General features: G+C 43.9%; 1 protein-coding gene across 2 annotated transcripts in view; it reads right to left on the reverse strand.

The window, feature by feature from the left end:
• Nucleotides 1–401: 401 nt before the first annotated feature.
• LOC146035549 (rho GTPase-activating protein 6-like) overlaps nucleotides 402–17,765 on the reverse strand; it is a 298,256-nt gene continuing 280,892 nt past the window's right edge. For both annotated transcript variants that reach the window (XM_083159068.1, XM_083159066.1), the window contains 3 exons: nucleotides 12,359–12,456; nucleotides 1,337–1,467; nucleotides 402–980 (listed from right to left, as the gene is read on the reverse strand). In XM_083159068.1, coding sequence (XP_083015194.1) covers nucleotides 820–980; nucleotides 1,337–1,467; nucleotides 12,359–12,456 — 390 coding nt within the window. In that variant the 3' untranslated portion in view covers nucleotides 402–819. The remainder of the gene's footprint in view (nucleotides 981–1,336; nucleotides 1,468–12,358; nucleotides 12,457–17,765) is intronic.

Below are 17,765 nucleotides of genomic sequence, written 5' to 3' on the forward strand. Positions count from 1 at the left end.
GGGTTGGCACACTACACAGGACCACGCCCCCTTTAAAGTGATCACACCCCTTTTAAAGTGGTCACGCCCCTTCTCCTGGAGGGCGCGCATAGCAATGTCCTTTGCTTTTCCATACCCCCACTTTTGAATTTCCACTTCGAGGGGGTCCTGCACTCACTAGAATAATATAAACTGGCTCCGGGTGCCCTCCTGTATAAATCAATCAGATGATAGAAGCGTAGTCGGGGCGGCACTCACGGAAATTAATCTCAGACACAGAAATGCGCTTAATGTTCAATACATGTAGTATTTTCATCAGACACACACACACACACACACATACTGTACAAAAATTTGATATATGTGTCTTGTTATAGGATTCAATGTTTTACAATTAATGAAGGTTCCTTCCATCCATTCGGTTCACTCAGAGAAGGAGTTTATTATTTGATGGAGATTTCAGTTGTCACAGATTGCAGAGAAGAATACTTTACAAGATTTTATTATATTCTCATAATTAAAAACTGAATTTATTTAATTACTATACTATAGGCAACCAGGTGGTGCTGGCCTCATATGTGGTTTGTTTCTGGATCCTGGGCTGAAAGATCTTCCTTGAAAAAGCTGCCAATTTTGAGACTGTAAAGTTAAAGAGGTTTCCCACAGTATTCTAAAAAGATTGTAAGAGATCTCACACGGACATAGACTCCTATATCTTTAGCAAAGCATTTAATATAACACTGTTTTAGATTAGATCTTGGAGATCATCATTAGGTATCATTCATGATAAAGATGATGATAATGGTATATTGTATATACATGTGAATAAGAGTCAGTGCTTTATGGAAAAGGACAGGAAGAACCCCATGTGAAAAGTGGCAAGAAATGGGGTAGAACTGGCAAAAAGCATCTATGAGTTGACGTAGTGGAGAGTAGGGTTAGATCCTCCTGAGAGCGAGATGGGCGACGCATAGATAGAAGAGAGGAACCTTCTCGAAGACCTGCAAGGGTGGACATGACAGATTAGCAAAGTAAAAACAGAAGGATGGAAATTTAATAAGATGGGAGTTCTCTTTCACTTGGGATGTTTCTATGATCAACCAATCAGATATTATTATCTTCTAGAAGGTGCTAACTAAATAATAATAGGTAGATTATTATTGGTTTCCCATAGCAACATCCCATGTGAAATAGAACACCCATCATAGTAAATTTCCAAAAGATATCACCTTTCTTCTAGCAAAAATAGTAGAGAAAGGGCACTTCTAAGCTAAATAAACAGAACTTATAATATAAGTAGATGTGGCTATTGCTGGCTTCCAATAAATTTTGCTTATTTAATATTAACATTTCTCACCTGTCTTTTCTCTGGTACTTAGTAGCTGCATTAAAGTTACCAGAGAACTGTGAGGAAATAAGGTAGATGCTATATGCTTTCTCCACTTTTGGTGGTCTTCTTGCCGATTTGGACCAGCTTCATCCAAAACCCTGTATAATATAAAGTTAGAAAACAAAATTCACGCAAGTTTACTAACATTTGCATTACACAACACACAATACAGTATATATTAATACATAAAATCCATTGGTGGGCATACGCATAATCAGGGGCGGATCCAGGATAAAATGACAGGGGGGGCACCATGATAAAAGAGGGTTTAGGTGGGGGGGGGGGGCGGTGGTAGTGGTGCCAGTGTACATGCTAAGAGAGCGGCAGAGAGAGGGTGGGAATGGGATTAAAAATAGGCCCTGGCATTTAAAGTACGCAGGCCCACCATGGCGACAAAAGTGAAGTATGTTGTTTTGCGAGGCGCCGAAGGCGCCCTCCGAAAAATGTGGAGTGGCCACTCAACAGGGGCATGTGCTTGAGTGCAGTCTACAACACCATATACAACTTCTACACATTATGCAACAAAATACTAGACCCCATTATACTTGCCCCTTACACATGATGCCAAATGGAATGAGCCAAAATTCACATAATGCCACACGGATTGAGCCAAAATTCAAATAATGCCACATGGATTGTGTCAAAATTCACATCAAGCCACACGGATTGAGCCAAAATTCACATAATGCCACATGGATTGAGCCAAAATCCAAATAGTGCCACATGGATTGTGTCAAAATTCACATAATGCCACACGGATTGAGCCAAAATTTACATAATAACACACGGATTGAGCCAAAATTCACATAATGCCAAATGGATTGAGCCACAATAAACATAATGCCACACGGATTGAGCCAAAATTCACATAATGCCACACGGATTGAGCCAAAATTCACATAATGCCACACGGATTGAGACAAAATTCACATAATGCCACACGTATTGAGACAAAATTCACATAATGCCACACGGATTGTGACAAAATTCACATAATGGCACACGGATTGAGCCAAAATTCACATAATGCCACACGGATTGAGCCAAAATTCACATAATGCCACACAGATTAAGCCAAAATTCACAATACGTTTCATAAAAAGGAACATTGTCCACCAAAGGCACGCATTAAACATTTACACCATAATGTCCATTACATGTTAAGTTACACGCCATTATATCCATTATGTATTATGTCAAACACCATATTGCCTATTAAAAATTATGCCAAAGGCGCGCATTAAACATTTACACCATAATGTCCATTACATGTTAAGTTACACGCCATTATATCCATTATGTATTATGTCAAACACCATATTGCCTATTAAAAATTATGCTACATATGTGCTGCTTATCTACATGCTCATTGCCAAGGGTTCCATGCTCATTGCCAGAGGTTCCATGCTCATTGCCATGTGGGATTACATGCTCATGCTCACGGTAAATGGGGGACAGCCGCCAGGCAGAAGTGATAGCCACTGACAGTGGCAGAGCCTGGCTGTATTCAGAGAACTGCAGGTCCCAGCTATTTGAAATAATACCCCTTTCACACCAGAAAATGCATTCCCAGGTTGGCCCCTTTTACACCAGCCTAGTCCCTGCATTTTCTTGTGTGAGGGGGAGAGAAAACCACCCCTCCCCCCCCTTTAACCAGTTATCTTATTTAACCGGCTATATCTTCGGAACCAACTGATCCATTTACATGAGACAAGTATCATATTAAAGAACTTTTGAGTGGGCTTTGAACAGTGGCGTAACTATGGAGGGTGCAGGGGATGCAGCTGCTATGGGGCCCCATAGCACAGCAGGCATCCCCTGCACCCTTTTTCCTTATGCTCGCTTGGCAGTGTCGGACGGTGGTGCACTGATGCCATCTCTGCCCCCTCCCCCCCGCTAGCGACGATGCGCTGCTACATAATGAAGGGAATGTGGTGGTCCGGCTGTATCAGCCTTCCCCCCTCTCCCTCCCTGCTTTGATCATGCTGCCGGAGACTGACGTCACTATCTAGTGACCAGCCCCGGCGTGAAACACGCTGTGCTGCTTGCCTGCTCTGTGTGGGAGACCCAGGCCCTGGGAAACAGGAGACACGGAGCTGTCAGTGCAGGAAGACTCGGCACTGACAGCATCAATTGTACTGGTCTGGTAAGAGGGGAGGGGAGGGGGAAGGAGGGAGGAACACAGGACAGCCTGAACTGTGGGTCGGAGGGGAGAGAATGTGAGTAGAAGAAAAAAAAAGTGATGCAGGTGCCCCCTCCTCATTTTCTTCCCTGCTCTCTCTCTCTGTCTGTCTCTCTCTGTATGTATGTCCTCTCTCTATGTCTCTCTGTCTCTCTCTCTGTATGTCTCTCTCTGTAGGTCTCTCTCTCTCTGTCTGTCTCTTTCTGTATGGCTCTCTGTCTCTCTGTATGTCTCTCTGTATGTCTCTCCATGTCTATCTCTCTGTCTGTCTCTCTCTGTATGTCTCTCTGTCTCTCTCTGTATGTCTCTCTGTCTGTCTCTCTCTCTGTATGTCTCTCTGTCTCTCTCTGTATGTCTGTGTGTGTGTGTCTCTCTCTGTCTGTCTCTCTCTGTGTGTGTGTGTCTCTCTCTCTGTCTGTCTGTCTCTCTCTCGCTCGCTGTATGTCTCTCTCGCTCTGTCTCTCTCCACCTCCTCTCATTTACTCCCTCCCCACCATGTCTCTCCTTTTTTTATCCCTCTCTTCTGCTACAACCTCCCCTTTACACCCCCCCTCCAAATAATCTCTCCCCCCCCCCCCCCCCCCACACACACCTGTCACCCTCTTCTCCTGTGGCGGGGGGCCCTTTCAAAATATTTGCTATGGGGCCCAGAAGGAAGTAGTTACGCCCCTGAGTGGTATGATACGCACATGCGCAGTGTCAGTCATATAATACGCACATGCGCAGTGTCAGTCATATAATACGTACATGCGCAGTGTCAGTCATATGATACGCACATGCGCAGTGTCAGTCATATAATAGGCACATGCGCAGTGTCAGTGGTATGATGAGCACATGCGCAATGTCAGTCATATAATACGCACATGCGCAGTGTCAGTCTTTTAATACGCACATGCGCAGTGTCAGTCATATAATACGCACATGCGCAGTGTCAGTCATATAATACGTACATGCGCAGTGTCAGTGGTATGATGAGCACATGTGCAGTGTCAGTCATATAATACGCACATGGGCAGTGTCAGTCATATAATACGTACATGCGCAGTGTCAGTGGTATGATGAGCACATGTGCAGTGTCAGTCATATAATACGCACATGCGCAGTGTCAGTCTTTTAATACGCACATGCGCAGTGTCAGTCATATAATACGCACATGCGCAGTGTCAGTCATATAATACGTACATGCGCAGTGTCAGTGGTATGATGAGCACATGTGCAGTGTCAGTCATATAATACGCACATGCTTAATGTCAGTCATATAATACGCACATGGGCAGTGTCAGTCATATAATACGTACATGCGCAGTGTCAGTGGTATGATGAGCACATGTGCAGTGTCAGTCATATAATACGCACATGCGCAGTGTCAGTCATATAATACGTACATGCGCAGTGTCAGTGGTATGATACGCACATGCGCAGTGTCAGTCATATAATAGGCACATGCGCAGTGTCAGTGGTATGATACGCACATGCCTCAGTGTCAGTCATATAATACGCACATGCGCAGTGTCAGTCATATAATACGTACATGAGCAGTGTCAGTCATATGATACGCACATGCGCAGTGTCAGTGGTATGATGAGCACATGCGCAATGTCAGTCATATAATACGCACATGCGCAGTGTCAGTCTTTTAATACGCACATGCGCAGTGTCAGTCATATAATACGCACATGCGCAGTGTCAGTCATATAATACGTACATGCGCAGTGTCAGTGGTATGAGCACATGCGCAATGTCAGTCATATAATACGCACATGCGCAGTGTCAGTCTTTTAATACGCACATGCGCAGTGTCAGTCATAATACGCACATGCGCAGTGTCAGTCATATAATACGCACATGTGCAGTGTCAGTCATATAATACGCACATGCTTAATGTCAGTCATATAATACGCACATGGGCAGTGTCAGTCATATAATACGTACATGCGCAGTGTCAGTGGTATGATGAGCACATGTGCAGTGTCAGTCATATAATACGCACATGCTTAATGTCAGTCATATAATACGCACATGTGCAGTGTCAGTCTTATAATACGCACATGTGCAGTGTCAGTCATTTAATATGCACATGCGTAGTCAGTCATATAATACTCACATGCGTAGTGTCAGTCATATAATACGCACATGCGCAGTGTCAGTCAAATAATACTCACATGCGCAGTGTCAGTCATATAATACGCACATGCGTAGTGTCAGTCATATAATACGCACATGCGCAGTGTCAGTCAAATAATACTCACATGCGCAGTGTCAGTCATATAATATGCACATGGTCAGTGTCAGTGGTATGATGAGCACATGTGCAGTGTCAGTCATATAATACGCACATGCTTAATGTCAGTCATATAATACGCACATGGGCAGTGTCAGTCATATAATATGCACATTTGCAGTGTCAGTCATATAATACGCACATGCGCAGTGTCAGTCATATAATATGCACATGACAGTCCAAAGGCCGACTCATAAAAAGGCCGACATGGTCAAAAGGCTGACACAACCAAAAGGTTGACATGGAAAAAGATCGACATGCGTTTTTCTAACCGACATCCAAGTGGGCCTAGAGTCAGATTATAACACTGTGCCAAGCACAGAGCCATGCAAGGGAACGTACTGTCTATGTCGACACAGACACAAAAAAATGAAAAACTCATGTCGACTTTCCCCATGTCAACCTTTTTCATGTCGAACTTTTGATCATGTTGACCTAATGCACGTCAACATTTTTCATGTGTCAACCTTTTTTTACTGTAGATCTAATGACCATGTCTCATGTGTGTGTGTGATGTGTTGTCTAGGGATGCACATCGATGGTCAATGTTTACCAACTATCGATGATTTACCAATGTTAGTGTTTACCATTCCATTGTGCCATTCCATTGTTTGTCACCGTGGAAAGATAATGAACTGATTGTAGCCTTTGTGCTGAGAGCTGCGCGGTCTCTCCCTGCTCCACACCCTGCCCTCAGTCCTGTCGCCTATCTGGGCCCCAATCCCATCCCCTGCCATCCGTGCTGCAGGGCTATCACACATGCGCCAATCATTCATCTATTTTTTCTATCTAATACTTTTGATCTGATGGTAAATTACCATCACATGAAAAGTTTTGATGGTGAAAGTCCAGCCATAATTTGATGGTGGGTTTCTGATGTCCATCTCTAGTGTTGTTGAGCCTCTCTCCAGCAGCAGTCACTGAGTTACAGTACTTGGGGCCTAATTCAGACCTGATCGCAAAACTGCTAATTTGCAGTGGTCAGCAATCAGGTAAACCCGCCTCACTAGAGTGAAATCCCACCCTGCCAATAATGTGCACGCCACGCGAATAGATGTGTATGGTTGCAAAGACATCACAGCCGTGCAAATATTTAAAAAACCATTCATAAGCAGCTCACCATTGAATGATTTCCCCACTGGTCACCACTGATAGCAGGCTCAGAGTACCCCGGACTTTCACTGTGGCTGCGATGAAATCAGCCTAAACAAGGCCGGAACTGATGTCACACACCCTCCCCTAACACGCTTGGACTGGCCAGTTACCACCGCCAGACACCAGCTTCCTGTCGATCACTTTGCAAACGGCGTGCAAATAGAGAAATTAGCAAGATTTTAATCGCTGGACAGCGTCGTGCAAGTGCATTGTGGTCCATACACATGCGCAGTCTATCCATAATTGACCACTAAGCGAATTCACACAGCACTGATCAGGATTGAATAAGGCCCTTGGTACCATACCTGCTGCTGCTTCCCTGCTCAGTCATTGTTCATCATAGGGATGGCTAGCGACCATAGATTATTTGTAATCATTGATGGATTATGACCGATGTATAATAGATTTGCCATCGATGGGGAGAAACAGATGTTTTCCTCCATCGATGGCTCAGCAGAACCAAACAGTTTTATTTTCCCCAAGGAACCTGGACACAAACCAAGCTCCACCCCCAACAACCATGAACAGAAGTGACCAGATCGCCGCCGGGCCCCAGTTAAAAAAGAGGGCATGGCCTACACGATGAGGCGTGGCCACACCCCTGTTATAAAAACCTTAGAGCGGTGGCCAAGGGAGAGAGAGGACCTCCTCCTCCGCTCAGCACACAATGCTGAGCATTGTGTACTGGGCTAGGGAGAGAGGCTGTGCTGCAGCTGACTTCCTCCTCCGCTCAACACACGACACTGAGCATTGTGTACTGGGCTAGGGAGAGAGGCTGTGCTGCAGCAGCACCCTGTTCTCTCTACTCACACAGCCTGGCTAGCTGCAGCAGGGGAGGGGGGAGCAGAACCACGGCCCATTTACTGTATCTCACCCGGGTAAGAAAAAAGTACCCGCTCCCCCCTCTTGGCATCACTATATGAAGGCATGCCCTCAGGTTCTGATTCGCCCACGGCCAGTCAGTCAAACAAAAGCAATGACTATCCATAGGTAAAACCATCAATGGTCATACATCACATAGTATGCAACCATCAATTACCATTTGCACTATCACCATCGATGGCAACTATCGATGGCAATGGCCATCTCTAGTTCATCATGCTGTGCTGGTATAAGCTGCAGCAGTGCAGGGAAGAGTAGTGGGCAGTGCTCTGATTGGCTCACTGAAACAGTGATAACCAGAGACAGAAAAGTGTCTGGTCCCTAGCGGGTGTGGGCCGTTGGGTCGACCAAACTAAGGTCAACATGCATTGGGTCGACCACTGAAGGTCAACAGGCCTTAGGTTGACACATGAAAAAGGTCAACATAGCTAAGGTTGACAGGATCAAAAGGTCGACACAAGCATTATTGGGAAGGTCAACAGTCAAAAGGTAAATGTGTTTTTTACTTTTTTTTTTGTTTCTGAATGTCGACACTGTTGACATGGACACTGAAAGAGTGCACTGCTTCCCCTCACTTCGGGCTCAGTGTCTCGCTACGCTCGGCACACTATTATATTCTCCCTCCACGCCCTAGAGAATGGTAGGGCATAAAATACCAGCACATGTTGGCTAAAAAAAAAAAAAAACTTTTCACTGTCAACCTTTCCATTGTCTACCTAATGCTTGTGTCAACTTTCTGACCCTGTTGACCTAGCCATGTCGACTGTTTTCATGTTTCAACGTTCAGCGGTCAACCCAATGCATGTTTACCTTAACCCATTGAGTGCTAAGTGAATTTGCCAAAATAGGTGTAAAAATTGCCAAGCAAACCTTTTTCATTCTTAATAATGACCTATAATGTATACATTTATATAGGAAATATATTGTTTTTGCACAAAATTTTTTATTTGAATGTGTTTAGCAAATGTGAGCGACGCTGGCATTTTTAGCAGATATTTTGAACATCTCTCAGAGATGTTGGCACTTAAAGGGTTAATACTGTCGACCTAAAGGTGCCCATACACTTGTAAGATTTATCTTCAGATCTGGCTGGTTGGAACAAAAACATGGTTATGGATGAGGGGACAGTTTGGCAGTTTTCCAGCATTTCCAAGCAAATGGTCAACTGTCATTGGCTCTCATCCATAACCATGTTTTTGTTCCAACCAGCCAGATCTGAAGATAAATCTGCTTGTGTATGGCCACCTTAAGACAGTATACCTGCCTAGCAGCAATAGCCTAGGGGAGGGATCACAGCATTCATCTCTGAGGCAGACCAGTTCACAGAGACAGCCCCAAACTAAAATAAGAGGTTCCTGATACACACGCAGGAGCTAGGAAGGAGCCAGGGCAGCTCTGAGAAACAATCAACCATCGTAACACCATTGAATAATTTTCCTTCAATGGTGAAAAAACATCAAAATGGCACCATCAAATGCTAAAACCACTACCATCAAAAGAAAACCATTGATGGTTACAAACCATTGAACACCGATGTCCTTCCCTAGGTGGCACATTTTTACAATGCCCGTCATGTGTTGCAGGTGAGAGGGGCAGAGGTTCTGCTTGGCTAAGGGGGAGAACATCCACTGGGTGTAATACCAGCCTAGGGTCCCGCAGCTGTTAAAATTCCATCGGCTATACTGCAGCCGCCAGAGTCAGTACAATGGAGGACAGGGGCAAAATCACGCCAAATGCCCACCAAGGGTCCCACTTCTAAATTTCAGCGGCTATGGGGGAAACCGGGCTGCGGATATGATACCCGCCAAGGGTGTTGCACCATTTAAAACTGGCAACTGTACTGAAGCAACATCACCAGCAGACATCACACATGCACCGGGTTTCTTCCACCCCTGCTGAAATTTAAAAGTAGGAACTCCTGTGGGCATTAGGTGCAGTTTTCTTCCCCCACAACCCCCACCACCTGTACTGTCTCCAGTGGCTACCGGTACAACCTCCAGAGTTTTAACAGTTGCAGTACCCACAGTGGGCATCACGTTAAGTGGCCGCCCCTCAAACAAACAGCACCCTTTCCCCCCACCTGCAACACATGACAGGCGTAAGAATTTGCCACCCATCCCTTGCATGGGGAGACTGACAAACCTGCATGGACATACACAAGGAGAGGAGAGGGAAATGGGGGATACATGTGCACAAGCTAGGTAATGACAGATTGTGGTGTATAGTGTGATGCACTGCATGTGATGATGTATCTTAGATAATGTCTCTAGACACACAGCTGTATGTGCTTCCATGAGAGTGATCAGTTGTAGGGATGGCCATCAGTGCAGTCACCATTGATGGCTACCATCGATGGTGATTCTGCAATCATTGATAGTTATAAACTATGTGATGGACAACCATCAATAGTTTTAGCTATCAATGGTCATCTATTCTCTTTGACTGACTGGCTCCGAGGCCAAACAGAATGTGGATGCAGGGCATCTGGCTTTCTGGGGCAGAGCTATGCTCCTTGTCCCAGCCTTGTTTCAGCTGTACCATCGATATAGGGAAACCATCTGGCTTTCCCCATCGATGGCAAAAGTATTCAACATTGGCCAAAAACCATAGCTGATTTTGAATCATCGATGGTTGATGGAATCATTTCCCAGTTGGGGTGTGGATCGTATTGTCGACCCCACTTAGATCGACAGTCATTAGGTTGACACCGTTGGGTCGGCAGGTGTCTAGGTTGACATGGTTCTAGGTCGACATTTGCGTTAGGTCGACAGGTCGCAAGGTTGGCATGGGTTTTTTTCACTGTCGACATGGACACAGTTGGAAGTCAACCGCAGCTCCGCGCATCGCTCTCTTCGCTCACTATGCTTCAGGCACGGTGCCTCGCTGCGCTCAGCACACTATTTCATTCTTCCACCACACCCTAGTCGATGGTAGGACATGTCTGCACATGTCGGCTCAAAAAACAGTGAAAAAATCCATGTCAACCTCGCGACCTGTCGACCTAACCCATGTCGACCTAATGCAAATGTTGACCTAGAACCATGTTGAGCTAGTCCCATGTCGACCTAGACCCTTGTTGACCTTCATCCATGTTGACCTAGACACCTGTTGACCTTGTTGCCTGTTGACCCAACGATGTCGACCTAATGACTGTCAACCTAAGTGTGGTTGACAATACGACCGTTTCCCAGTTGCAGTAGGGGTAACAGAAAATAACTCTCTTTTTGCTGAGGGCACTCTTACATGGAAAAGAAAATGTAACTTTTAATTAATATATTTCATAAGTGATAGGGAATTACTGCCCCTTATCACTGGATATAAAAAGCACACACATGTAAGAGTGCCCCCAGCAAAAAGAGAGTTTTTCTTACCCCTACTGCAAACCTGCAGGGATGCTTGCTCCAGTGTTCATGATTTCCCAGCAGCTCTGACAGACTGAACTCTTCACTTCCTCCTTCCCAAGAGCACAGCTTATAAAGGAGAGCTGTGAAGTCCTGTGCTTCTCGGTATACTCAGCTCATCATATTCAGCTCATTATATTCATAGCCAACTCGGTATACATTATACCCAGCTTGTCTTATTCATAGCCAACTCGGTATACACTATATCCAGCTCGTCATATTCATAACCAACTCGGTATACACTATACCCAGCTCGTCATATTCATAACCAACTCGGTATACACTATACCCAGCTCGTCATATTCATAGCCAACTCGGTATACACTATATCCAGCTCATAATATTCAGCTCGTCATACGTTATATCAAACTCGTTATACACCGTCAGTCAGCTCGTCATATGTTATATCCAACACTATACACTATATCCAGCTCATTATACACTATATCCAGCTCGTTATACACTATATCCAGCTCGTCATACACTATATCCAGCTCAGTATATACATCAAGAGAGCTATACTAGGAACAAGTGAGACTCCATATCCATAATTAATTCCACAATTAGGTCCACCAATATAGGGGTGACTATTGCCAATTTTTATCGTATTTTTACTTTAGTGTATTATTGTATTATAGCATGCTAACTGTACGTTGTGATTTTATTATCTTTTATATTTGTCAATGATTAAAATTGTTTATCTAATGTAATACCCAATTGGTCAGAGAATATATTTTTCTAAATTTAAGCGCTCCACTACCCACATTTTCTTTTCCGGTATAGGTCATATTCAGCTCGTCATACGCTATATTCAACTCATTATACACCAGAGCCAGCTCATCATACATTATATCAAACTCGTTATACACTATATCCAACTCGTCATACGCTACATCCAGCTCATTATATGTCATATTCAGGTTGTCATACACTATATTCAGCTCGTTATATGTCATATTCAGGAAGCCGTAATTTTGACATGAACGGCCCCTCATAGTAGTTTTTCAAGAGCTTTACTTTTGTTTATATTTAACAATACAATACACAGCATTCTTCTTTTTCTCATATACATGTAAATTGTCACTTACTGAGAGAATGAAGTGTTTCGACGTAATACGTAATCTACAACTTCTGGATCTGTTTGCAGCAAGCTCATTATTATGTCACCATGTGTATGAGAAGGTACCTGTTGTGGAAAAGAAGGACGTCAAAGTAAAAATAGATATATCTGTCCTCAGAAGGAAGTTAAAGCCACTGTGTTGTTGAGCTGTGATATATAAATGTGATTATATAACAGAGGATGGGGTATATTGTTATGATTCTGACAATTATGGCAGTTGCATAGGCTTTCAAAGTGATTTGCACAATTCGGCTACCATACACTCATGGACATGTGCAAACCCAGAAAGCGAAATGGTTAGGCGAGTTTCACACTCGCCAGGGCGTTCACTCAATGGTGGGTGGGAATAGGGCGGGCAAGGAGTGTATGCAGGAGACCGCCCAGCGTTTTATGGCCATGCATCTTTGGGGCAGGCGGCTGACATTACATGACGTTTGTTTCCCCCAATTCGGCAGATAGCTTATAGACTTCCTTTTCACAGGCTAGAGGCTAGAGGGATCATTCGATGATGAGCGACCATCAAATGATTTTCTTCTCCTTCGTGGCATTTGGGTGTTACTAACCTTTTTTTAATTTGCTATACATTCCTCATTGTATGCATTATTATTTTTAACCACAGGGTGGCAGCAAAATTTTTTTTAATATATAAAGATTTTTAAACGCACCCTTGTTCACAAAAGCAATAAATGTCACTTTATTTAATTCCTACCACTGATACACCCCATTGATGTGATGGATCACTGACAAGTTTGTCGGGCGATGAACCTAGAGGCCTATGAGGAGGACTGTATCCAACAGAGATATTGTTATACACCGGTTTTCATTTTCTGTCTGGTACGCATATTAATATTACATTAAGGATTGTAGTGTGATAGACAGCTAAGGGTTTTACCACTAATGAATACTACACACCATCCTGTAGGAAACCAGGACAAACTAAAAACTGTATTGCAGCCACCATACATTTATACAGGAGTTGTTATATTAACATTGCCCCATATTTAATCATTTATAAGGCTGTAGCACTCTTTGCACTTCCTTTACACACACATATATAGAGTTACATAGACAACTAGAGTATATACAGCAAGACAGACACATATGATTAATAATAGCCAAGTTACAGTAGGTCCGATATTGTGAAATTGTGGTTTTTACACTTACAAAGTCAACTAATGTTTTAGAGTCTGAGCTCACTAAAAGTTGAAATCTTTCAGCTTCGCATATGACCTGCTGGAAAAAATTCTGATCCACATGTTTTGGTCAGAGTTGGAAATTCCGACACAAAATGGCTCAACAAAGTCAGACATAAATAGAGCTGGTTTGTTTGGGTTAGTTCTATTTGGCAATATTTAGATTCACTGACATGTAAAAAAAAAAAATACAGCACATATGTAACAAAAACAATTATTTCTTACCTTAAAAATTAAAAATATATTTATTTCTGTCAAAATAGCTCAAGTACTGTACATTTTTGTTCTGTCTTATGCCCATTGCTATGCTAATCAAATGCACAAGCAACTTCTGCTGATTAAAATGAAACATTATTAAAGCATAACATTATTTGGGTAGCACATACAGTTGCATACAGTGATATGCGCCTTGTCTATATCTTGTGTGTAATTGCAACTGAATCTCCAAACCAAATAATGTTACACTGTTTCGCTGGGAAACACTACAGCATAAAATATTTTATGCAGATACAGTTGCAATTACATAGAGAATATAGGCATGCTACATACATTTTTAATCAGCATAAGCTGCTGTTGCATTTTATTCGCAACCTATTGTGGATAACAAAAATTGTGCAAGATGACGCATCTTGCATCTGCTTAGTCTGACTGCAGCAAAGGTGTTGGAGGACACATGTACCTGTAAATGTACATTATATTCAGCCATATGACTATAATTGCCCCCACTTAATCCTGTTCATACATGTGTTTTAACCATTTATCAGTCCCATTGCCTTTGTACTTTAAAATAAAATATTTTTCCTTGTGGCTGCAGTACTTCAGTTTTTCTACCAGATGGTAATGGTTGGTCTGACCAAATGGCCACAATGTCTAAATTCCGACACATGACATTAAAAAGTTGCTGACATAGTTGTAGCCATTTGGAAACAATATAGATAAAGGGTTAATGCCAAATCCCCTTAATGTACTCCCAAAATACATTCCCTTATTGTGCTCCTCAAAATATATTCCATTAATGTATTCCCCTAAAATATATTTAATTAATGTCTCATTAATTGTGTATGTACTTACTTAATCATTTAAATTACAACACATTAACCTTAAAATAGTTTTAGACTTTTAAATTAGCCTTAAAAATGTTTTAGGGGCCCATTTATCAAAACTCTCAAATAAATTGTAAGCAGCAGGTGATAATAACGATTAAAATCGCATTAATTTATTATTATTCACCATGCAGGACAGGGCTTGCGAAAAAGCCCTGTCCCTGCGAATCCAGGTCACTGCTGTCCCCCGTTATTATTGCAATCTGAGGGATGGCCAGGGATCCTACTGCGCATGCGCAGCTAATAGAAAGATAGCTGGACGGCTTTTACTTTCACTTTCCCCCGTCGTATATCTCCTGCAAGCACTGCCAAGCAGCCAGGACTAGAGCAGTGGCAGCTGATCGGAAGGTAGGGGCCAGGTGCTTCCCTACTGATTTTAAAACAGTGTAAAGAAACATACTGTGCAGCAGGTGAGCTATGTATCTCCCACGTCCGCCCTCCTCCCCAGCTCCTGCTTTTATTAGTATGGGGGATATGTATCTCCCACGTCCTTCCCTCCCCAGCGCTGCTGCCGTGGATGAGGGAGTTTACACCGCCCAGGAGAGACCCTGTTTACTGAAGCTAAACAAATACCTTTAGTGCAGGTCAGCTCGGGACTATGTAAAAACCGGATCGGACTAGACTCCGGACCGCCAGACAGGACATCAAAATCTGCAGTCCGGAGCTTATAGGGTCCGGTCCGGGGGGTGTCCTGTCCGGGGGGTGTCTTGTCCGAGAGGGTCCCTGTGATAGCTATCACCAGGGACATGGGGGAGGGGAGATTACAGCCTCCCCGTGTGATCCGGACCGTCCGGTTTTTGCTACATGCCCGGACCGTTCAGGGAGACTTTATTCTAGCCCTCCTCCTCTCCCTGGTGACAGGTGTGACAGGCAGCCCCCCCCCCCCCCCGGACAGGACACCCCCAGACAGGACACCCCCCGGACCGGACTCTACAAGCTCCAAAATGCAGAGTTTAATGTCTGGTCCGGCGGTCCGGGGGTTTTGTCCTGGTCCGGTTTTCACCCACACCCGGTCAGCTCCGTCTTTCCCCTGTCCCCCCTCCCTCCCACTCATCGCTGGCTGCTGCCGGGGACTGGAATATACAGCAGAGCACAGACAGAAGTCGCTGTTTGATGTAGAATCAACTCTGCCTGTGCTCCAAGTCCTGCTATAAATTCCCCCCTGAATCCGGGAGGGGGTCCCGATTTTCGGGAGACTCCTGGCCATTCAGGGAGAGTCGGCAACCCTGATTAAACATACAAATAGGGGAGAGAGGAGGAGTAGGGGGCTGCTGTAATAGACTAATAGAACAGCATTATCACATGTGTAGACACACAAACATGTATAACGCCACTAAGAAGTGGCGTTATTATCACTAGGCAGCTTTCCGAATTCATTTTACAAATCCAGTTTAGTAAATATGAGCATATCACATTTCCTGGTATAATTATGTGAACTGCGATATCATACTTTCCAACTTTCATGGAGCCAAAGGCGGGACACAGTTGATGCGGGCCGGAAATTTCGGGGGGCGTGGCCTAATTTCGGGGGCCCCCATTTTGACGCTATGGGGGCATGACCCAGAGGCTCTGTGAGCCTCTAGCCATGCCCCCAGCCCCCTGGCAGTGGGACCGCTGCTTATCAGGCGACAGGGGGGACAACAGCCCCCCCCCGCCGCGGGACACTGCCGGACGCGGGAGGGACGCGGGAATGTCCCTGAAAATCGGGACATTCCCGCGGTTTCCGGACTGTTGGGAGGTATGCGATATACTTTATAAAAAAATACGATAAATAGCTTTATGAGTAGAAATTTGCGAAAACCTCTACAATTCATGGATAATACATTTAAGTGAAACTAAAATAATGTGAAAAGAGTGCGAATATACCCATTTTCTTTTTTTTTTAAATTTGAATTTATTTTCTTTTGCAAACAGACAATACATATACATACATATCACATTACAAAAACATTGCACTGTACAGCCCTTACACCCCTTCTTATCTCACTATGGATCTGTTGTTCAGTTTTACCCTTTACTTTCTCTAAGGTATTTTCAACCACTCGCCTAGCTCGTGACAGGCGGTAGTTGAAGATTCTGCGTTCTCTATTCAGTGACCTTTGGGGGTAGGGTTTTACCACATTGGAGTGCAATGCAAACGCCTCATCGGCCACAAAAACAAAGTTCAACCCATGGACATTCTGTGTGCGCTCTGGTAAATTAAGTCCATTGTTTTTCAGTTTGTCATGGAACCAGGTCTTTTCCAAAGCCCCACCGTCAGAAACCCTGCCATTTTTGCCAATGTCCACAAAGAGAAATTCATATTTGGCATTGGCAATAGCCATTAAAACAATGCTAAAGAAGCCCTTATAGTTATAGAAAAAAGAGCCACTATTAGCAGGTGGCATGATGCGGATATGCTTTCCGTCGATGGCACCAGCACAATTGGGGAAATTCCAAAGATCCTTGAAGTCGTAGGTAACTGAAATTTAGAAGTAAAGTGGTTTTACAAAACAAATCAGTGATTTTGCTGTTACATTGGAGGTTATTCATATCGGAGCGGCCAAACGTGCGTACGTTCGCTATTAACGTACGCTATCCGTACGCGGCCGTTGGGGTTAAGTCCACCCACAAGTCAGCCGCATACGTACGGCCAGAAACAACGTCAAAGGGGAGTGGCGTACAATTGAGCGTACGCCAACGTACACGGATGGGCCAGCCCTTACACTCCGACAACTGGCGTACAACTGAGCGTACGCCACCGTTTACGGACGTCTCTCGTCCGTCTTCCCGCCGACTTCTTGCGGAAATCTGAGCGTACGCCAGCTTGCACGGACGGGTCCCTATTGTTTTCAATGGAAAACTCAGCTTATGTCACCGCTCGTGAGAGTGAGCGTACGTCCGTGTACGCTGGCATACCCTTCACATATATGGACCTGCAAATCTTGCCTTTCAACTAGAATTCTGACAATTAATTAATTATTCTATTTGTTATTCAATTATTGTTTTCTATTAACTCAATTGTCTACCTTAATAAAGACCCTAATAAAACAACATTTTAACCCTCATTACATGTATATTTGTTATGTTCTAATGTGGC

This window comes from Crinia signifera, chromosome 9 (assembly GCF_055691185.1).
Source record: "Crinia signifera chromosome 9, ASM5569118v1, whole genome shotgun sequence".
NCBI classification, from domain to species: domain Eukaryota; kingdom Metazoa; phylum Chordata; class Amphibia; order Anura; family Myobatrachidae; genus Crinia; species Crinia signifera.